The sequence below is a fragment of the Falco rusticolus genome, chromosome 6 (genome assembly GCF_015220075.1).
Source record: "Falco rusticolus isolate bFalRus1 chromosome 6, bFalRus1.pri, whole genome shotgun sequence".
In the NCBI taxonomy this organism is placed as follows: domain Eukaryota; kingdom Metazoa; phylum Chordata; class Aves; order Falconiformes; family Falconidae; genus Falco; species Falco rusticolus.
In genome coordinates this window covers 78,071,531-78,096,031 of record NC_051192.1, presented here as the reverse complement: position 1 = coordinate 78,096,031, position 24,501 = coordinate 78,071,531, and the positions used below count along the sequence as shown (strand labels likewise).

Below are 24,501 nucleotides of genomic sequence, written 5' to 3'. Positions count from 1 at the left end.
AACAGAATACATTAAATAATTTACATTTTTATATGAATTTAAAAAATTTAAATGCATAGAAACAAGCAATATGACCAACTTGCCAGCCATTCCTGTCCTACCATGTAATAATTTCCAATACTCTTCTAAAAAGCAGCTGAAAGTCCAGGAATACCAGAAATGCTACTGACAATTTTAACTTATCATTACTTTAATTTTCTGTTTATTGTAAGTAACTGATAACATTAATTCACTTCCAAAGTATTGGTAGGGGAATGACAGTATTTCTGAGGCAGAGGAAATGAGATTTCCAAGGCAAACTGCTGCCTACTTAAGATAACTCGTTTGGTGGCACTGACATACATACTGAAAAACAAGACCAAAAGAGTATGGAATTAAATAAAGAAATCCAAGTAGTCTGTGAACTTCTCCACTGCCTCACATGCAACACAGAAAAAAGTTAAACCCTACTTTAAGACTGTAAGGAGTAACACAAAGCTAATCTTCTAAGCAAAAGTAGTTGTGAAGATAAAAGGTATGAAGTTCAGCCCCTTGCAAAGGTAAATGGTGAACTGAATGATAAGCTTCAAGGGCTAGAGCAATTGTGAAATAAATCTATTCTGATTGCAAAAAATAACTTTGGATGTGCTGGTAGAAAACAGCAGGTTTAAGAGGATGAATAACCATGATGGCTGCTTACTAGCCTGTGATTTAGCGGACCCAAATCTTCTTTCCCATTTCTGCCACAGACAGCTTCTTGGACAAGATGGTACTTGGCCAAATCAGGTAGCCTTCATGTTTTGTACCTTTAAAAAAACATTGTTGATAACAATTCCCTTCTTGCAAACAGCAACAATGAGCAGAAGTCATACTTGGACTCACCCCAAAAAACGCTGTTATACTGATGGAAGTCTGTAGCACAACTCAAGCTCAGCACTCTTTTTATTTAAAAAAAAATAATAATAATAATAAAAAAAAGTATATATGATGTCCCACTAAAACAGGAACTATTGAAAAATGGAACTCCTTCAGTCATAACAGTTCCAGTACAGATGAAGAAAACTGGGACAGAAAAGATAAAGTTAATCCTTAATGGAGAAACCAGTAAGACATCTTTTCTGTCCTCTAGCCTACCTATGCAAATAGAAATACATGGCTGCTGATTCATGTAAAACAAAACACAAAAAACACTCCACTCTGCCAACTCCAAAACCTCCCACAACTGACCATAATATGTAAAACAGTGCCAGACACCATGCAGCTATTTTCTAAGCAGGACACATAGAAAAATAAATGATTTCCTCTTAACAGAACTCAACATAAAACCAGGCAGGTAATAAATTACAACCCAAGACCAGAAAAGCATTTTGCCTAAGTGAAGACTGAAGCACTGGGCCTGTACATCCTTAGGCCAGCAGCATGTAAATACTGAGTTCAGACACTCTCCATACATTCGCTTTTAAGTACCAAAAAAACCCTGTGCAGGAACTAGAAAGCCAATTCACTATATGTATGTAAAATAAACTATGGTCTGCTGGTAATCCCTGCTGCATTGCTAAGTCTTTTTTTTTTTCTTCTACTTTTTTTTGTTAGGCTTTATGGCAGAAGAAAGCTATCAGTTCAGTTCTGCAGTCAGAACAAAATGTTGTACTGTACTTACAACATCACAGCATCCTACTCTCAGTATTTCTTTTTGTTTCATAAAATCAGCATTTCAATTTCAGTGAAGAGCCATGCTGAGCAGGCTAACACAGAAGAGACAGCATCTCTTTCAAAAGACTTTGGAAGAAAATGCAAGCAAGAAAACGGTATAAAATACATTTTAAGGGTACAGCGATTTTGATTTCACAATCGTAATTTTCAGAATGCTTCTGAGAGTGAAATGAATAGTGTATTTAACAGAAGCTTTAAAAAGCTCTCTAGGCTCTTCAAAAATGGGGGAAGGGATGGAAAAGCACTAGAGGGAGCTGGTGTTCTACTTAACCCGTTTGTGTTCCTTGTTTTCAGCACAAATTGTTACCCACTGGAGTGAGACAAGTGTGAGCACACATCTCAGCTCCCCAGTATTGAAATAACAGAGCAGTACTCAAAAACAACATCAGACAGCCAGGATGTAAACCATGAATTCTGAACCAGAAGGGAATAGCAGAACCCTTTAGAAGTCTGTAACATTTTAAAAACTTTAAAAAAATATTTAAAGGAGGAAAATCTAGGTAGGCATGCAGAAATATTTTTTATAACCCATCAATAAAAATCCTCATTGGCTCCTTGCCTTTTGTGGGCACAGGTTTTGCTCCAAAGGGAAAAAAAAAAAAGACATAAAAAAGATAAGGGAAAAATGATACAAAAGAAAGGATACCTGGAAGAAGTAACATGGAAAATCCCACTTTAACTGAGTAGTTTCATCACCAGTTGCCAATCAATCTCAATTTCTGACACTTCTACAGGTTTTTAACCAAAGATGTGCAGATGAGGTTAAGGGACTAGAAACTCACTTTTACTGGGAAAAAAAATCCTCAGAAATCAGGTTAGGTTGAGGAAAAAAAAAAAAAAAAGAGGTATTGAGAAACACTTAGAAAAATCTTACATGCTGCCGTGCAACAAGTAAGTAAAAAAATATTATTTTAATCAATCAAAACTCACCACTTACTCATGTCCAATTTAAAGCCCCTTTAATTGTTCACAATGTGGCCTCATAATCCCTCTCTGCACACACTTTTTTGAGGATGTCCTTTATACCAAATCCCCTGAGTATTGTATCCTGTTCAGGACTTCTTCCTCTGGGAGGCAGAACTTTCCTTCTCACAGGAGAACACTGAACACTTGGCTGTTCTAGTATCTAAATTAGATACTTAACATCATGGCATAAACTGATGAATAAATTAGGTAAGTTTATTAATTTCAAAAATGCCGTGTGTACTGTAGCTACCCTAACAACTAATGATTGAACTTCCTTTTTCTCAAATCCAAATTTCACATTCTTCCAGAATATCAACCAAACTCCAAACTTTTGCTGGGGAGGCTTTTTACATTTTCAGTCAATCTGTTAAGGATTTTTTACCCTGCATATGCCAAACTTACGATAGCAACCCCCCTGTGGGTGTGATAGTTCTGTTGCACTTTGGAAAGGCCAAAGTAAAGGCTGACAATACATCCATTTGCATGAGGAAGCTGCCACCACTTACTACTAGAAGGGGTAACTAGAAGCACCATATAGCAAAATTTAATATGCTTTGAGGCTTGAAAAAGAGAGGAGGAACGATGGATCATGTTAAGGTCTTTTTGGTATGCACAAGCTGTAGCACTTTAAGCATGGGGATACTACCAATGCACATTAGCAGGCCTTACTCCTTTTAGACTATGCTATTTCTATGCGTTACATTCTCAGTCTTGGAAGAGGAACACAAGATGCTGGTGTAGCTATATACGAAGTAAGAACTGCATCATGATAGTTAATACCAGAAACATACACTTTTAACCAATATTTAGGCCATGACTGCTTGAGGAACACTTTTCTGATATGCAGTGCTAGGCTCAAGTACTTATACAAGGCTTTTTGTACAGATGCTGCCATGCTGACAAACTAAAACTTCCATTTGATGTAAGAAAATCTGAAATAGGTCTCAGTAATCTAAGTGTAATTTAGGTTCCACTCAAGATTTCTGTACATCTGTCAAGGATCACACATCTTCACGGGCCTGACCCACTTGCAGATCTAGGATGGCAGAAATCTGTAATGGAGAAATAGCTTTTCACTGGCTCACAAAAAGCTTACATTAGGTCTAACACTGACCTCTGCTATGGTTTGCTTTTTTTTTTTTAAGGTTATTTTTGGCATTTATATTAAGAAAGATTCTGCATCACTCCTTTCCTCTGTTTGGACTCCCACAATCTGCAGCACCATTTCAGCATTAGGAAGCCCAAACTGTACAAAAGACTCAAATAAGCAAGGCTTCAATATGACTATAAGTAGAGGAAGGGATTTAAAACTATTTAGTTTTATGTGGATAAATGAACTCCATCATCAGCTCCTCTTTCTGAACACATTTTGCAAGGAAAAGGGGGAGAAAGATTATAAAATGTATGCATTTTTATTTTTAGATGAGTGTAAATGACATTTATTTCATTTCAGTCATTGTATTTCATGCAGCAGTGCATTATTCTCTTCTCTATGAATGAGTTTTCCCTTGCAGTGAGGTTGATTAATTTGATATGAATCAAATGTTCTGATGCATAAACTACTAGTCTTCATCTATTTCAGGTAAGCAGAAAAATCCTTGTTTGATATTAAGAATGTAAATCAGCAGAAGTTTACTTAATCCACAAACAAAGAGCCGTTTCATATTTGTGCACAACATTTTTACAATAAAGCATATAGGGAATTTTACAGATACGACCAAGTCTCCCTCTATCAAAGGATAGACTAATACACCTCCATGCCTGACTTCAAATTTGAAATCATGTCTTTCTTAAAAAAGAATAAAAAAATTAAAATCCCAAAACTCTTAGATCTGAGCTAAACCATTTAGTTCATCATATTACAAATCCTTTCAGAGAATAATGTATTTCTTAATCTTTTTAATTCTTCAGTAAACTCATTGAACTACAGCTGAGTGCTCATTCCAGTGCTGGGTGTAATCCTCCCCACCATTCAGACAGTTGGCACATGCTTCACACACTCCTTCATCTTTCAAATTATCCCTCTGAGACAGAAATTATCCCATCTTCTACAGAGCATCACGCATTTTGCAAAGTGAATGAATGCACAGTATTCACATTTAGCACACATGGCCAGTCCTTCTTTGAAATGCCAGACAATTTCTGCTTCCTCTGCTGAAGTTTGCATCTTGCTCTTTCCCTCCGGTGTAGTCCCTCATACTTGTTGACCCAGTCCTTTTATCTTTGCTGTATCAAAAGGCTAGCAATAGCAGCTATTTGGTATAGCAGAGTACACACAGACCAGTTGTTTTCAACTATAATTATGATCAGGTAATCTGCTATGAAAATGCTAACAGCGCTTCAGGATAGAATGAAAATTTCCCATTCCCCTTGTTAGTTACTCACAGGAGGTCCTGGTGGCCCTGGTTTTCCTGGGAGGCCTGGTTTGCCTCGTCTTCCCTGGAAACAAAAAAGAATATACATTTATAAATGCTACAGCTAGTGATTGGTTTGGAATCAGAATTTGTTTTAAGGAAAGATTTATAGCCTTGCTTATTAGCAAAAAAATTACAAATCTACCCAAAACGAATACTCTGTATCAGTCACTGCAACATTACCTAATTTGAGTGCTTTTAGGATTGTTTTAAATAATTGTGACAAACTATATTTGCATCACTGTAACTTTTACTGTCAGATTTTAAAGCTAGGTGAGTGCACATTGATAGGGCTATAAACAGAGCATCTTGATGAGATGTAAAGAAATTATATTTTACCTGAATATACCATAGCTTGGGATGTTAAACTGTGCTGCAGTAGCCACCCTGACCTGCACAGTAAGTAGGTATGTGCAATATAACCCAATCAACAAATACCAATGCCCTTCTTCTCCAGGATATGATAACAAGCAGAAAAGTCAGAGATTTATTTGCAAAAACAATTCACCTTCCTCGTGCAATTACTACCATCTTTGTATATAAAGCACATATAAAATAATTTCCATTAGAATTTAAGGTCCATAAAAGTCTGTTTAGGTTAATGGGAGACTTTCCACTTGAATTCTAAAAAAAACACCATGCACATGTAACTATTACTATTTTTTAACATAGAACTTGATTGAACCACTGCTGTTACCACATATGCTTTTTTTTTTTTTTTTAGGAAGATCTACATAAAAATGGAAGTAATTTACGGTAATTTACATCTTTATTGCCAAGTTGAAATCTGATGCACATTTCTTAGAAACAACAGCTGAGAATTACTAGTATCTACGTGTGATGGTAAAAAAAAAAAATGTATTATATCCATTAAGACTAAATTTTCCCCTTGCATATGGCAAATACAAATTAACAAAAAGCATGAAGGGCATTTATTGGTGAAAACTTGGCTTAAGAAGTTAAAAAATGAAAATTTGCTGACAGCTCACCATTAACACATAGGGGTATTTCTGTAAGCTTTGGTCCCTACTTCTAAGCCTGCTTCTGTGTTTTATTAAATGATGATCTCATACAAACTGCAGAAGTAATCTAAGGAACATAAAGTGAAATTTCAGCTTTGTTCTTTACAGGTGAGAGCCCTGATCTGCAGGAAACCACTCATGGTCTGCCTTTCATGATGCTGATCAACGCTGAGGGGAAACAAGATGATGATGGCAAGGTGGAAAATCCCTGTTCCTTATACCCTGCAGCTCACCAGGGACCTAGATGCCAGGGACTTAGAAGCAGGAGGATTTGGAGCCCTTCAAGTTGAAGAAAGAACCAAACAAGGGTTGTGGGGGTGTTTCATTCACTGGGCTGTGCCACATAACATGTACACTGCCACCACGATTTTATGAATGTCCTGTCAGTCAGTCAGTGTGTTTTAAGGGGAGTGTGAAAAAAAACCCAAACAAACCACCACCTCAGCATATTTGGAGTGCCAAATTCCTGGGTCTTAACTAGCCAAGACATACATTATGTGCTGAGCTGTTTAATCCTGCCAGTACTTGCACATGCAGGGCTGTAACTGGGGCAGCCCAGGGTAAATTCTCAGAACCAGAATATGGTATTAGGTGCCTATATTGAGCTCAGGGGTGTAGTGCCCCTTACCACCCACCCCCAGCATGTCCTCTGCTGCGTTGGTAACGCTGTCCATGCAGCCCTGTGACAAGCCAGGGCTGGGAACTCATCCAGGCTAAGGATGGGCCACAAAAAAGTAAAGTTGTTTTTGACATTGATCCATTCATCGATGAAGTTCGCTGGGCAACTGAGTAGCTTCCCTGGCCCGACAGAGGCACAGTACCAGGAAAGGCACAAATGCACAAGGGGGCTGCTGTTAGTTAGATCTAGACTTTTGGACTGATCTCTAGTTCAGTAATACAGATGGAAACTATTTCCTGATTTTTTTGAAAAACAGTAAACTTTCCTTAGAAGGTATGAAAACCAGACTGGAGGTAATAATGTAAGTAATAAACAAAGACAAATTGCTTCATACTTTTAAAATAGTCCCTCTGAGTTATAATGACCTGCACTGTTGACTTCTTAAAGCACCTTCCTTTTCCTGTTTGGACTTAAAGTATCCTGAGGATGACACTTAAAATCTCAGCAGTCTAAACAAAGTATCAAGGAAGTGTCAGGGGGAAGGCGGCAGGGCTTTGACTGGCAGATACAACTGTGAACGAGGTGTTAATTACACAAGGAAACATGGAATATGTTGGGAGGGCAATCTCTATTTACATAGATGAGCTAAAATGTGATTTATGACACATTGCAAAGTCATAACTTGACAAACTTTCTGAAAAATCAGTTATAAAAAAATAAAAATTGGGGTAGTGATTTTTCACTGTCATTTAATTACAGAACACCTACCTGGTGAAACACAGAAGAAACACTTGCCCTACCTTTTATATCATTAGTCATTATACTATGTGCCATGTGTACAAAAACCTTTAGAACAATCACACAGATCAATATGAAGCATCAGCTTTTTCTAGATGAACACTTTTTTCCCCATACAAGCATCCTTCTAAACTGTCTGATATTTTAACACAAAAATATGTAAAAAACCACTACCTTTAATTTAAGAGATTTAAATATTAGGGGTACAGACAGCTCCACCTACTTGCCAGCACTGCTTCTCTATGACTTCCCAGCACCAAGTTAAAATACATACTATAGTATAAGAGTGTAAGTAAAGTAGTTTATGTTTTTGTTTAGGATAATTAAAAAAATTAAAAGAATGTTTTTGGTAAGTCCATTATGGCCTCACCCTGAGCAGACTGTGAATTAGACTGCGACTAAATATTTACAGTTTGATTCTGACTCTTCCTTCTGGCAAAAACTAAGTTGTGAAGTTGTGGAAAAACATCTTGGTGCCCTCTCTGGTTCAGAGAATGGGCTTAAGCAGAGAGTCACAGCTCTCAGCTCCTGCTCAGCAGCAGTTCTCCACAGCCCCATGAGAGCTGTACTTGCTGCCGTACTGCTGTGCATGGGGCAGGCAGCCAGCACAGGAGGCCTATCACCTTTATTTAGTTGAGTTCACTGAGCAAATACTAAGGTTATAGAACCACTCAAAATATAGATAAATCTTCTAAGCATCACATTCTTTAACTACATAAAAATGTATACCACCTACACTAACTTAAAAAAGCTAAGTGGTGTCAACAAGTTGTCTAATGCTACTTAGAATAATATCTAAAGAAAAGAAAACCAAAACAGTTGCTGGTTATTTCCTTTGTGCTGCATACATTTTTGCTGGCAATCAATGTGATAGGAAGTTGTGTAAATGTTACTGATATTGTATCCTGTCCCTTTGACTCATGAAGACCTGTCCTCAACTAATTTGGACAGTCAACTACTTTCCTCTTTTCCATAGGGTAAACTTCACCTATGATACACACACAAATCATTCAAATAAGAACTGCTGGGTTAGGGGGAAAAAAGATAAAATATTCAAAATAAAAGAAACGAGAAATTATATATGCCTCAGCAAACCCCAGCTGAAGTATGTGGTCAACTGTGTCTTTATTTCCTCTCTTCCTTTGCCTGTTTCGTTCATCAAAATGACTTGAGCTTTGCCTTACATTAGATGGAAAGCTCTTCAGAAGAGAGGCTCTGTGCATCCTTCCATAAGTTTCTATTCTGATTCTGACTGCTGCCCCCGGGCACTGCTGCAGGTCCAATGCACAGCTCAAAAATTCAAAGTCTGTATTGTAACCCTGTACTGTATCACGTTGCATCCATCTATTCGCATATCTCTAACTACAGAAGAGTAAAATTGCTAATCCTAGTGTCTAAAAATAAGCTGTGGATTATTTTAGGATAAAAATCAAGCAGAGTTATATAGGAACACTGACATGATTTATGGAATAAATAATTTAAAGAACCCACGCTTGGGTACAAAGGGAAAAGTTCTTAAAATAAGCCCGTGTGAATTTTCAAGGGAAAGTGCTAATTAGCAGCTCCTGAAACACATCATCACATTTCAAAACAAGAACTGGTTCTAGAGAAAGCAGGAAGCTGGGCTTTAGTGTCTTAACTACTACAGTTATTATGCAAGGTTAATGAGGTTTATATAACTTGTTTGCCAAGCTAAACTAAGATGCTCTTGAATAATCCTCAAAATCAGACTGACAAACGGACAGATATAACCAAAGTGGGAGGCAGGTGGGAAGTTAACACTCCCAACTCAGAGCGTCCAGCCCATGGACAACCTGCCAGCCCCCTGGGTACCCAAATGCAGCCATGTGAGCAGAGCTCTGGGCAGTTAAAAGACTGTTTCTCCAGATCCCCAAAGTTGCCACCAAGCAGCCAGACCCATCCCAGTGCCTATGCTAATTCAGAGTACAGAAAAGAGGCTTTCCTTTGTTTCAGTCCTCTAAGATGATACGCCTAGTCCACATAAACTTCCCAGTTTTCCCTATCTATAGTCACAAACCAGTGCTCCTGGCAGTTCACATGGAGTTTACAGAGCTCCAGCCAACTCTAACCCAGAGGAAACCCAGCCCAGCCCAAAGCTGGTGACAGTCTTCTGCTCCCTATTTTACCAGAAAAAAAGCTTGCCACACTGCTATTTTAGGGGAATGAAGGGAGATGTCACATGGTGGTATCAATAAGAAAGTCAGATCAAGAGCTAATTGGAAACAGAAGATTAAAATTATTCACAAAAATCAGAGCAATCACCCATCCAACCCAGTTACTCAACAGTACATCCACCAATTGGTTGTGGGACAGGATAACGTTCGCCAGGATCTCAATCAACTTTTTGACAGATCACAAAGTGAAAATCACAAAACTATAACAAATGCACAGCCTAAATACAGAGTCATTTTCCATTACAGGTTTAGCCAAAAATTTGAGAATTTTTAAAGGGGGCTTTGACAGTTAACACTGCTGTTAAATAAGAGTTTTGCCATTAACTTTGGCAGTGTCATAATTGCACTGGTTTTAGGTGGGTTTTTTTAATCCTTAGAAATCTCATAGTTTGGACATTTTCTTTCATAAATTGGAAATCTTTGTCACAGTCAATGAAACCTTTCTTAATTTCAGTAATACAGTGTTAGGATTTGAATGTACAATTCCTTCTTCAATCCTATTAACCTTAGCCTCAGCCTTGGGGATGTATTATGGTAACCACTGTATTACAACTTAACCTCTGTATTAAATGTTAAAACTGAATAAATTCACAGCAAATAAGGCCAGAAGGCAAGAAATTAAGCTGTTTGCAGAAAACAAGTGAAAGTCTGTCCCTCATATCCCATTAAAGCCTTTCACAGAAACACGGCTCAGAAGAATAGAGCACACAGACCCTAATCCCCTGTTCTGGAAGAAAAGTCACTAAGGAGCAACTCGCTAATGCAGAAGCATTCCTGCACTCAACCTTGGCTTTCCAATTTTAGGAATGATTTTCAATAAACTCTAGTTTCTTCATTTCATAAAATGCTAAAAGGCAGCGCCTAGCCAGACTATGTAATATTATTCAAATGCATTTAACAAACATCAAAAGAAATCCTTAAACAGGCGTAGCAGTGCCAAGAAGTGAAATGCCACAACCTATTTTGCCAACAAATCCCTACACAAAACCCATGATAACTTTTCAAGTGTATTCACAGAAGCATGTTGCAAATCCAAAATAACTTGTAGAAATATTTCCAACTACATTTAGATGTTTTTATAATAGACATACTCATTTTTAATTATGAGAAATATTTTCTTATTTTCTTATGTTGCTATGCCTTTTGCTAAGAGACATTAAAAGAAATACTGATAATAGAGTATTTGGCAGGGAGCCTGAAAATTCTAAATGAGATCTTAAAAGTGAAATAATTCTGTTATTCCAATAAAAGTTACATTTTTGGATAACTTCTCCAATGGAAAATAACAAAGAAAAAATGATAGTACTTTTTTCTAATTGACAAATCTGTCTTTAACATTCTACATTACAACCTTTTTCATCCCATTTATTAAATGCCAAAATGGGGGAAAAAAATAAAATTATGTAATTTTTTTTTTTTAAGCTGTATTCTACCTTACTGGTTATTATCTCCACTTTTAAGGTAGAGACATTCTGGTAGAAAAACCCAAAGTTATCTCCCTCTTTTACATTAAGCATTTTTAGATTGTTAAATACCTGAGTGAACAAATGTGCGGCACTCCAACTTAAAGACAGAATCAGACTGGAGCTCTGCATACTTAAAAACAACTTACATCAAAGTCAGGAAAGACTGAGAAGATTAAAAGAGATTCTAAAATGCCAGACCTGTAGCTGTGAAAAATACTGTTTACACTGTGCCAGGATCCTGACCAACTATGCAGTAATTATTGTTGCTCTGGAAAGCTTGTTTTACAATTGGTTAAGTACAACATTTACTCACTGAACTAGAAGATAAATTATGTCAAAGTAATATTTAAGTCCTATAAACCAGATAAAGGCAATCTGAATTTAAATTAAATTTTATGTCACTAAATAATTATGTTAAGAAAATCTACAGCTCCCTGCCCATTTAATTACTTTGGAAGATTTTCTACTGTGTCATAATAATTTTATTCATGCTCGATTAGAAAAACTTGTAAACTTAGAGAGTAAAGTTACTAAGATAAGGCAAATTTCTCAAGGTCCCACTCCCAATACATAATTTTAGTGAGATCAATGCTGAAACTTCTAGAAGTGACAATCCAAAGCACTCTCAGTTTTATGAGGTGTTTAATTTATTACTAATATAATGCTAAAATAACTTCTTCTTAAGTGAAGTATTTGGTATTATAAACACAACAATTGGAAATAAGGAAGCTGTTCCGAAAATATTTACATCAAGACACCTGCAACTTCCCAAGGAATACAGAGTCAGGAATATGGCTGTGGTACCATAGAAAAATTTTAAATATTTGAACTGTCAATTTCACTGGAACCAGGGAAAAGACCACGGCAGAGAATGAGTCTGTTTAAATACATATGAAACATTTAAAATAATCTTATTAACACATGACAATGAGGTTGTTGGCAGCTATGCTGAGAATAAGCTAGAGCTCGTTAAAAAATCACAGAATCACCTGGACTGGAGGGACCTCATGAGATCATCTAGTGCCACCTCCCTCCTCAAGCAGGGTCTATTGTCCAGCACTGTGTCTACTTGATTTCTGAACATCTCCACAGATGGAGACTCCACAACCTTTCTGGGCAACCTGTATAAGTATTTGACCGCCCTCACAATAAAAAAGTGTTTTCTTGTGTTCAGATGGAATTTCCTGGTTTTAAATGTGTGTCTGCTGCCTCTTGTCCCATCACTGGCTACTACAGAGGAGAATCTGGCTGCCTCTTCTTCATCCCCTCACATCAAGTATTTATACACACTGAAAAGATCTCCCTTAGCGTTCTCTTCTCCAGGCTGAAGAGTCTCGGCTCTCTCAGCCTCCTTTTATGAAAGAAGCTCCAGTCCCTTTAATCTGCTTTGCATCCTTGTGCTAGATCCACTTCAGTAAGTCCATGTAGTCTTCACCAGTGCTGAGCAAAGGGGAAGGATACCTCCCCTGACCTGCTGGCAACGCTCTTCCAAATGCAGCCCAGGATATTGTTGGCCCTTTTGTACCACAAGGGTGCATTGCTGGCTCATGGTCTGCTTGTTGTCCAGCAGGTACTTCTCCACAAAGCTTCTTCACAGATAATTTGCTTCCAGTGTATACTGATACCTGGGGTTATTGATCCCTAGATGCAGGATTGTGCATTTCCCCCTTGTTAAACTTCATGTGATTCCTCTTGCCCTAGTTCTCTTCTACATTCTGCTCCATTGTCTGGGTTGTTCACGAAGGTGCTGAACAGTACTGGCTCCAGTACTGGGCCCTGGGGTATACCACTACTGACTCATCTGCCATCTAGACTTTGTGCCACTGATCACAACCCTCTGGGCCCAGTTGTTCAGCTGGTCCTCAATCCACCTCACCATCTATTTATCTAACCTGTACTTCATCAGCTTGTCCATGAAGTTTATGAGATGAAGTCAAGTTAACTTTGCTAAAGTGGAAGTCAACAATACCCACTACTCACCTTTCATCCACCGAACCAGTTGGCTCATTCTAGAAGGCAATGTAGTTGGTCAACTATAATTTCCCCTTCATGAGCCCACACAGACTATCCCAACCATCTTCTTGTCAGTTATGTGCCCTGGAAATGATTTGAGGAGGACTTCCTCTATCATATTCCCAGGGACTGAGGTGAGGCTGGCCTGTAGTTCCCCAGATCTTCCTTCTTGAAGTGGTATTTGTTCTTTTCCAGTCTTCAGGAACCTCTGTCAGTCACCACGACCACCCAAAGATAATCAAAAGTGGCCCTGCAATGATATCAGCCAGCTCCCTCTGCACTTGCGGATTCAACCTGTCAGGCCCCACGAACTTACAGAGCTGTGTCCTCCATCCAAAGCCGTGTGGGTGCAAGGCTGACAGCAAACGGTTACTTCAGTAGTGCCTGGGTCTTGTGCTTTGTGACCATCATCTTTAAGGAAGTGTATGCTGGACAGAAGAAGTTTGCTGGCCTCTTCTTTGTTCCCTTCTGCATGAACTGCTCTGCAAACTGCTGCATATCTGTTGGCTGCTTCTGTTATCACTACACAAACTGCTGCATCATCTGGCTGCTATCCAGTCCTCTTCCTGGCACAGGCTAAAAGTGTGCTCGACCCTCCCTAATCAGGGGCCAGCTAGAACAGAGGCTGCAGGCACCCACTGATCAAGGACAGCTGATGGAGTTCGGTAGAAGCCACTAGAGCTACCCTTACCCTAGCCCTACCCGGCAGCAGCAGGCACCCTGTTTTCTCAGAGGTTTCCCAGAAGTGCCCAAATCCCAGAAAAAGTACCCAGAAGCTCAAGAAGATACCAAGATAATATCAAAGAAGCAGAAACCGCTGCAGAAACTGCTGTGTATGTGAGCTGTGTGCTGGGCCTGGCTCTTCTATAGGCCAACTGAAAATGAAAAATGACCATTTCTAGATGTCACAATATAGCTGTATAACACAGTTGCTTTGATGCTTCTCATTAAGAGCATTTTTGGAATTCACTGAACTATTATATTAAAAAAATAAATAATTTTCAGAAAAAATAGTATTTATAAAAAATGCATCAAGTTCAGGGAAAATCCCTTCTACAAAGATATCCAAGTGAAATTAATTTCCAAAACCTTTAGAATTATATTTTGGAAATACATGTTTCACTTCACTGCATTGAGCATAGTAAAGGCAGAGTCTGGAAAAGTCCATGAAGTCTGTAATTGCAAGTGGTAGAAATTTTTAAGAAAGTATAGCAACGTGACAAAATTAAAGACTTTAAAAAAATCTTCACACGTGCAGCATGAATTACTTGAATTTTCTCAAAAAGAAACAGAATGGTGATTTGATTACAAAGAAAAAAACCCTTTAAATATCTCTTTAATGTAAAGCAGACATTAAAAAAAACAGTTGTTGGAGGCTTAAGCTACATGCCCAAGTGAAAAATAAAAAGCACATTTTGAAATGTGAAATTGGCTAGAAACACTGAAGAAATCAAGGAGACTTGTGAAGTCTATTTGCAGATGTCTTTCAGGTGGAAACTGTACTTCTGTGAAAGAAAATACTTAAATAAAGGGCAGGAATATTGAGGAAAATAATAAAGTCCTGCATAACACAGGCAGCCAGGAAGATGGCGTAGTTGTCCATTGTGGTTTAAATTCCACACTGCTAGGTTAGCACCCAATCTTTCTAACTTTTGCTGGTCAGTAATATTGGACCAGGGACTTTCCTGAGTAACTTGTAATTACCTTCAGAAGCTCCTGATGTCATTCTGAGCACTGGTGTAATAGTATCAAGTTGCCGCAGCAGTAACATGCTGTTCTGAATGCCTGAAGCCAACAAGAGGGACACTGAAAAGTTACGTATGAATGTAGTGCCCGCAGAATGGTCTAACATTTCTCATACAGGAGTGAGGGAAAGGGAACAAGTAGCTGTTTCTACTGGCCCACTTCTCCCAGTGACCAGAACTAAACCCAAAGAATCCTTCTTAGCATGGTCTTATATCTAACACAAAGCACTCCACCGAAGACAATAAAACTAAAAAAATTATACAAAGTCACTAGTGGTACAGCAAGGAGAAACACTGGCTTTTTATAAGAACAGTCAAGGTTTGAGGACTCCTTGCACCCACAGGAACACACAATGCTGGCTAACACATGAGTGGAAGAGGGTACTAGCAAAAGGAGAAAAAAAAAGGGCAGTACGTGTTCACACAAAATTTAACTAAGCGCACTCAAGACACTGTCACAACAAAGATGACCTTTACATGAGTGCCGTATACGTCTCAGGTTGGTTAAGAATCAGAAACAAGTTCACTGTGTGGTCTCTGGATATAGCCAGATTATCATGTAGCTACTATTTCTTCTGCCAGAACCATTGTTTTCCTCTTCTAAGTAACACCGTAAATAAGAATGCACCATGTATACCTTTTTTTTTTTTTTTTTCCCCTTAATAGAGCTACAGCAAATACTAAGTAGTTCCTTTGGAACAGATACAGAAGAACAGCAGTAAACAGAAAGCCGATTGCTTCACTTTAGCTCACAACTCTGTTGCTGCTTTTTTATGGCTCTGCAAAGGAAACAAGCTATCTAAGTCTGAAGATCATTATTTGTGCCTCATGAAGATTGCTTACTTCTGCATAAGCTAGCTATGTGCAAAATGAGAAGACATAACAAAGGAGATGAGAGGAAAAGGAGTCAAAATCTTCAAAGAATGGGAACTAACGAGTTTACTCTTATAAATATCACTAACATACTTGCTAAATGCTAGACTATTAATGTGTTGGTTTATTCAGAAAATAAATATTTATACATTTTGCTACTACAGCAGTATGAAAGTAGTAATATGCATAAGAATCCAATTTTTATTTATCACTGCACTAGTTGTTCTCCATGACTGCACTACTTAAAATTTTAAGTGAGTTCAAAATTTTCTCTTAAGCAAAACCAAAAATAGATCATGCATCCTGATACAGGATCCTTTAATGCTGCACTGATCTTATCAAAGAGCTTTCAGGGCTTCATCTCTATCATTATGAATGATCTCCCTACAGTATATTTCTGTAAACATATCACATTAGCGTACACTGTTTTCTGCACACTCTTCTGTCCTTTGGGCTCTCTGGAAAGCATCCAGGGAGATTAACTCTGACAGGAGACATTTCAGACACTTCTGTCATCAATTTCCATTGCTGACTTATTTGCGTACCATCACTTCAATGTGTAAGAACCTAAACTGCTCTTTTTGACGTGGCAGCAAGATCATATCCCAGTATGATCGTACAGCAGTAATACATCATATCACTAAGCCACATAATGTAACATATTTAGTATTTTAATAATTATTTGTTAACTCAAATGATACCATATAACTTTATCTACAGTGTATCCATTGGATAAAAGCTATTATCACTTTATTTGAAATCAAGTATTCATCCCCCTTTACTCTTGAAATAAATAACCCACAGTCATCATCTAATTCAGCGATGTTGTAAATTTGTGCTTGTAAGCCAATTTCACACATATGTCAATAAGTATTTTAAGGTTTGTATAACGTTGAACTAAAAATCTACAATTCAGTTAATCTTTATGTTTATTATAATTACACAATGGCACGCAATAATACTTATTCTACTTCCATAATAATTACTATATGTATTTTTGCTATGTAATTTTTGATGCAGATTTATTCCTGTGAGGTGAAAGAAATACTACTACCCAGACTTACTCCTCTTAACAGGGAAACATTTGTCCTAGTTACCTCTATAATGAACACAGGGAGATGAGTGCTCACTCCGGGACAGGGTCCCACCTTTGGTATTTCTTAGTAGTTCTAATATTAAACTTAATCTTGGATGACCTCTGATCAGTGTAGGTGGGGTGATGAGCTCTGACTCAGTGTAGGCAGGGCCAGGAGTGAAGGCAGCTAAACCCCTCACACCTACAAAAGTAGCCCCCAGGGCGTGTGGCAAACCAAGCAGGCACACAGGGCATGGTGCAGTAGCTTGCGCAGCAGCTCGTGCAGGAAAGGTGCTGTCCCCCTAAGAGCTCAGAGAGAAGGAGGTCCAGTAATGGTCATCGCCCCCCTCCAGAAGAAACCTAGCCATGGCTTTCACTCAGCCAAAAGCCAGCACCAGATGGAGCTCCCATGAAAACGTGCAGCTTTGCAGGTCACAGGCTGCAGGGAGTGCCTGAGCTTGTCATTGCTACCAGAAAGCAGCAGAGATAACAAATGTGTGAAGTGTGACCAGGTGGATGATCTGCTCAGCCTGGTGGTGGAGCTGAAAGAGGAAGTAGAAAAGTCAAGGATGCAGAGGAAAGCCCGTCCAGGTTGGAGGAGCCAGGGAGAGTCGGTCAACCCCACACATCATGACCAGCTCTGCTAGAAAGACCAGAAAGGTGGTTGTCATCGGCAACTCCACTCAGAGGAATGGATGGCCTGGTCTGCTGCCTCCCTGGGGCCTGGGTGAGGGATGTCATGAGAAAACTCCCTTGTCTGGTACTGCCCTCTGATTACTGTCCCTTACTGGTCTTCCAAGTGGGCAATGATGAAGTCCAAATGACACAATGCCTGAGGGCAATGAAGAGAGACCTCTGGGCCTTGGGGTGACTGGCTGAGGGATCAGGAGCGCAATGAGTTGTTTTCTTCTGCCCTGCCAGCCAGCTGCAGGGAATGACGGGGCATGTAATTGGAAGATCACACAGATCAATACCTGGCTCCGGGCCCCATGTCAGTGGCTGCATTTTGGGCTTTTTGATCAGGGGTCAGTTTACACAGCACCAAGTCTGCTGGCAACAGATGAGGTTCACCTGTCTCGAAAGGGGAAAAGGATTTTAGGTCAGGAGCGAGCAGGGCTCATCAAGAGAGCTTTAAACTAGATTCGAAGGGGGAAGGGAATAAAACCAAGCTTGTAGAGATGAAGCTGGGGGTGGCTTGCCAGGGTTGGAGGCAAGAACAATAGCACAGCTGAAGTGCATCTATGCCGATGCTCAATGCATGGACAACACACAGGAGGAGCTGGAAGCCGTCATGCAGCAGGAAGACTATGACATCATGGAAACATGGTGGGATAACTCGCATGAGTGGAGTGTTGCAATGGATGACTACAAACCCTTCAAGAGGGGATAGGCAAGGAAGGAGAGGTAGTAGGAGAGGTGAGGTCGCTCCATATGTCGGGGAGTGTTTTGACTGTCTAAAGTTGAATGATGGTAACAACAAGGTTGAATATTTACAGGTAAAGACCAGGGGGAGGGCCATGTCAGTGAGGGTGGATACCCTGGTCTGTTACAGACCATCCAACCAGGATGAAGAGACAGACAAAACATTCTACAAGCAACAGGGAGAAGTCTCAAGATCGCTAGCCCTTGTTCTCATGGGGACTTCAACCTACCAGATGTCTATTGGAAATACAACACAGCAGATAGGGAACAGACTGGGAGGTTCCTGGATTGTGTGGAGGATAACTTCTTGACACAGCTGGTGAGTGAGCCAACCAGGGGAGATGCCCCACTGGACCTGCTCTTTACAAACAGGGAAGGACTGGTGGCTGGAGGAAATCTTGGGCACAGTGATTATGAGATGATAAGAGTTTTCAGAGAAGGAGGGAAGTCAGCAGAACTTCTACCTTGGACTTCCAGAGGGCCAAATTTGGCCTGTTTACGACCGTGTCTGACAGAGTCCCTTGGGACACAGATCTGAAGGGCCAAGGGGTCCAGAAAGGCTGGATACTTCTCAAGAAGGAAATCATAAAGGTGCAGGACAGGCCACCCCCACATGCCAGAAGACAAACCAGCAGAGAAGACAACCAGCCTGGCTGAACAGAGAGCTTTGGCTGGAACTCAGGGAAAAAAGGAGAGCTTACTACCTTTGGAAGAAGGGGCAGGCAACTCAGGAGGACTCAAGGATGTTGCACGGTTATGCAAGGAGAAGATTAGAGAGGCAAAAGCCCACCTACAACTGAGGCTGGCCACTGCCTTAAAAGATCAAAAAATGTTTTTACAGATACATTAGAAACGAAAAGGAGGGCCAAGGATAATGTGTACCCTTTATTGGATGTGGGGGGGAACATTGCCACAAGGGATGAGGAGAAGGCTGATGCACCTAGTGCTTTCTTTGCCTCAGTCTTTGACAGCAAGTTACTCTCTGGGTAATCAGCCCCCTGAGCTGAAAGACAAGGACGAGGAGGAACAGAATGAAGTCTCCACAGTCCAGGAGGAAATGGTTGGTCACCTGCTGCTCTACTTAGATACACAGAAGTCTATGGGGCTGGATGGCAACCAAGGATATCCAAGGATTGAGCTGACAGAGGAATTCACCAAGCTACTCTCCATCATTTATCTGCATTCATGGCAAACTGGAGAGCTCCCAGAAGCCTGGAGGTTAGCCAATGTGATGCTCATCTACAACAAGGGCAAGGAGGAGTATCCAGGAAACTACAGGCCTGTCAGCCTGACCTTGGTGCCAGGGAAGATTATGGAGCAGATCATCCTGAGTGCCATCACGCAGCACATGCAGCAGAACCAGGGAATCAGGCCCAGACAGCATGAGTTTATGAAAAGCAGGTCCTGCTTGACAAACCTGATCTTCTATGACAAGGTGACCCACCTAGTGGGGAGACGCTGTGGATGTTGTCTACCTGGACCTTAGTAAAGCCTTTGACACCATCTCCCACAGCATCCTCCTGGAGAAACTGGCTGCTTATGGCTTGGATGGGTGTGCTCTTTGCTGGGTAAGAAGCTGGCTGGCTGGCCAAGCCCAGAGTAGTGGTGGAGTTACATCCAGATGGCGGCTGGTCACAAGTGGTGTTCCCCAGGGCTCAGTGTGGGGCCAGCTCTGTTCAGTATCTTTATCAATGAGCTGGATGAGGGGATCAAGTGCACCCTCAGTAGTTTGCAGACACCACCAAGTTGGGGGGAACTGTCGATCTGCTTGAGGGCAGGAAGGCTCTGCAGAGGCATCTGGACAGGCTGGGTCAATGAGCCAAGGCCAGCTGTATGAGGTTCAGTGAGGCTCAGGGCCGGGTCCTGCACTGGGGTCACAGCAACCCCACACAGCGCTACAGGCTTGGGGCAGAGTGGCTGGAAAGCCGCCTGGTGGTAAAGGACCTGGGGGTGCTGGCTGATGGCTGGCTGAGCGTGAGCCAGCAGTGTGCCCAGGTGGCCAAGGCGGCAAACAGCAGCCTGGCTGGTATCCAAAACAGTGTGGCCAGCAGGACTAGGGAACTAATTGTTCCCCTGTACTTGGCACTCACCTCAAATCCTGTGTTCAGTTTTGGGCTTTCAAGAGGGATACTGAGGTGCTGGAGCGTGTCCAGAGAAGGGCAACGAAGCTGGTGAAGGGTCTGGAGCACAAGTGTTATGAGGAGCAGTTGTGGGAGGTGGGGTTGTTTAGCCTGGAGAGGAGTAGGCTCAAGGGGGATCTTACTGCTCTCTACCTGAAATGAGGCTGTAACGCAGGTGGGTGTCAGTCGCTTCTCCCAGATAACAAGCCACAGGACAAGAGGAAATGGCCTCAACTTGTGCCAGGGGAGGTTTAGATTGGATATTAGGAAAAATGTCTTCACTGAAAGGGTGGTCAAGCATCGGAACAGACTGCTCCAGGGATGTGGTAGAATGATCATTGGAGTTGTTTAAAAGATGTGTAGACGCAGTGCTTGGTAACATGGCTTAGTGGTGGACTTGGCAGTCCTGCGTTAACGGTTGGACTTGATGATCTCAAAGGTCTTTGCCAACCTAAATGATTCTATGACGTAACAAAATCCCACCTAGAACAGTCTAGAAATGAAAATGCAGGCTCAATTCAAAGAGGGAAGAAATCCACTAGCATGGCTTTTTTTCTTCCCTTCCCATCTCAGTACTGCTCATTTCCTAAGTCACTAGATCGAACATGAGCCTTCTACATGTTTCTTTCAGTTTTTGACAATATCACCATTAACATTGTTAATCTTCCTCTTTATAGCTTTATGTTTATATGGTTCTTTATATCTTGCTTTAATGTGTATTGAGGAGTCTCAAACATACACCCTTTATGTTTCTACTCTCAACTCATTATTAATCTAAGCCTAATTGTCAAAGGAGTTGAACAGTTAAAAATGCTCCTGATGTAAGTGGAAATTAAGCTTTGAATTTAAAAAGTACAATGCAAATGGGAAGTTTTAAAAACATAATGATGTTTTCAAAGTGTTGTATAAAAATTGAATAGATATTTTCAAATGTTTTGGAGTAAGTTTTTCTCCTAGTATGTTTTACTTCCAGTCTGCAAAATGGGCACAGTATCACTTTCAGATCTGAACAACATGATGAAAATTAATCAGTTACACACTCAATATTATGCCTCAATCTTCAGAAGATAGTCCATGACAAAACCAATAACTTCATATAATGTGAAAGATTTGGAGGATCTGCTGAAAGTAGAACAGAGGAACATGAGATCTACAATTAAATAAAAAGGAATAATGTTTAATAGCCATTACATGTGCAGCGTCCTGTTTGTCATTAAACAGAGCTGAGATCTTGTTACAAACAGTATGTTATTATGTAATTAAATGTGTTGGAAATGCAAGTGCACATGGGAGTTGAATTAAGATTGCAAACTATGTTATTAATGCTTGGGTGGGGGTAGCTAGCAGCAGCAGTATTGTGAGCATCTCACCATTAGAAAGATCAAGACAGATGCTGAAGCTTTACAGTCTGCTGTTCCCATTGTTTGGCTCAAGGCAACTGCGTGCATGGCCAAGATTATAAGACAATCAGTGCTCCTGTTTTTCTAGATATTGGAGTGAGACAGCAGTTCAAATTCATGTGCCAATAGGAAATGTCTATGATGAATGTCAACCCCCTAATTCCCACTGCAAAATAGCAAAGAAAAGTATTTCCAAATTCATTTATCCACCATTATATATAATACAGTGTGCTAACTCTGAATTTTTGCCTCAAAAAATTAGTTCAAAGAGCAATGTCTCTAAAACACAGCCACTTTTATAAATGTTCCTAAGGAAGAACTAAGAAACTGTCTGTTTCTTCAGATTCAGTACTCCACAGAAAAACTCTAAATATGCTAAAACTGAATATCCATAGCTTTTCTGTATCCTGGATATTTAATTACATAACAGTAATAGTAATTACAAAATCTTTAATAGCATGATAGCATTTTAATATACTACTAAATATGCTTTAATAGCATATTCACCACATAACTTTTGATTCTCCCTTACTACATTGACTTTTCCTGAATGAATTCTCAATCCTTACTGTGAAACTTAAATAACCTGAGGTTTCAAATTTTCATGTTCAACTTCAGTGAAATTTAGTACTATTTTTATATATTAAAAAACAATAAAAAACATAGCTTTGGGGCCTATACACCATTAGTTTCTTAGTTCAAGAACTGGTCTTCTGTTATTATTATTTCTATTACTGGAGTTGCTAATCTGGCTTTTAATAATTCACTGTAGTTGACTAAGATTAATGATGAGTAATACCAAATTCTTCCACTACAGATAATTTAACTGAGATACTAAATATCAAGTTGCCTAAACAAACCAAGAATTACTGAGACACCCAACTCTGAAAACACAAGCTGGACACAATTTAATTCATAAAATACTGAAATGTTTGAGTCTGAATATCTTCCCAAACTTTTAGGAACAGACTAGACTATACGCTGTCAAAACTGAATTATTTCTTGTGATACTGCAATCATAAATATTCATTATCTGTCCTATTGAACTATCAAATTCAGTAAGTCAGGGAGAACAAAAACATAACACAGAGAAACCAGTCAGTCAGTTACTTCATTATATTAAAATTCTGAATAACCGAAGATTTATTTCATGTCTTGGGCATAATGTCTCCCTCACACCCCTTGCCATATCTCTCTTCTTTGTATATACATGTTAGGCTTTGACACTTGCATAACTGCATCTGCAACAAAACTTGGGTCACTAGTACTGGTTTCTCCTAATCTTTTAGATAATGACCTTAAGTTCATATTTTTATATATCTTAGGCATAGTCAGGTCTGTCCCTGCAATAAAATGAAAACTTCTGTGCAATTTTAATATTCTTTCACTTAAAATTACAGCAGAAACATGTTGCACAAATGACAATATCTACAACTGTGCTGCCAGTCATTAAAACAATTTAGATGGTTGAAATTGTTAAATCGCCTTCAACTGAAGAGAAACCTCAAATGTCAGAGCTCGGTTTGTTGTCAGCATGCTTCATACTCAGCTGCTACCTTTCCATTTTTTATTAGTGCTTAGAAAGAAGTCACACATCAAGGTCAGTTAGCACGCTCACCAGCTGTTCAGCAAGTTTACTCACCCTTTGACCTTCTTTGCCAGGTGGACCTTGGGGACCCTCCAGTCCTGGCAAACCCTGAAAATACAAACATTAAACAAATGTAGCATTCAGTGTTATTTATCTTACATTATTCTATAGAAGTAAGACTAAGCCAAAGAGTCAGATGTCAAGACAAAGCATTTATTTCTAATAATAAAAATAGGTTATTCATAATAACTTCTTTCAGGATAATGTTATATTCAGGTGTGAGAAAAAATGCAAACAATAATTACTAATTACATTCCTCCTTATAAAGGCCAAAGCATTTGGAAAAGAAGAGGTAAGTGAGTGCTACTTAAGCATAGCTATGTTTAACTACATTGTTACATGAAAAGTGATTCATCTTGTTAAGTTCGGATGCCATAAGAAAAGGAAGAAATGCTACATTAAATGAATGACACCTTACTCTACAACTCAAATTCAAATATAGTCCCTGAAGGGGGAGGGGAAGGGAAGGGAGGGGAGGGAAATGGGACTAAATATAGCAGAAGGCCGTATGCTTGCTGTATTGAAAGAACCAGCCCCATGCAGCTTCCTCTGTGTCCCTGGCTCAGCTTTTTAAAACCCTTCAGAGCCACTTCTGTGTCGCCCTCTCCCCTGACCAGGCACAGGAGCTTTGGGTGTTTTGAACGTAGCCTTGACTTGTGAGCCTGCCTTCTGAACTCAGCGCAAGAATCTGCCTTTGCAGTCACAGACAGAATCACAGACTGTTTCCAACACTTTGGGGCTTTAATTTTATATCTGATTAATGTACAATATAAACATAAAGCCTTCAAATAACACCTCTGTACTTGGAACAGTGTCCCTTGCCCCTTAACTTTATGTCACCTTGGAACACAATTTCTAAAAAAAATTACTTCGAGGAAGCTATCCAATTTCCATTATAGCAACAAGAAATATGAAATCTGTTTCAATGTAATCAGCAAATAGTACTGAACTATAGTACTTTTTATAATTTTAAAAAAAGTATCGAACGCAATACTGCATATTCTAACAGGCTATCACAAAATTAAATAACTTA

At 39.6% G+C, this 24,501-nt stretch overlaps 1 protein-coding gene across 3 annotated transcripts in view; it reads right to left on the bottom strand.

Annotated features, from left to right (window-relative positions):
* COL19A1 (collagen type XIX alpha 1 chain) overlaps positions 1-24,501 on the bottom strand; it is a 203,092-nt gene that overhangs the window by 66,179 nt on the left and 112,412 nt on the right. For all 3 annotated transcript variants that reach the window (XM_037392293.1, XM_037392291.1, XM_037392292.1), the window contains 2 exons: positions 23,463-23,516; positions 5,044-5,097 (listed from right to left, as the gene is read on the bottom strand). In XM_037392293.1, the coding sequence (XP_037248190.1) occupies positions 5,044-5,097; positions 23,463-23,516 (108 nt within the window). The remainder of the gene's footprint in view (positions 1-5,043; positions 5,098-23,462; positions 23,517-24,501) is intronic.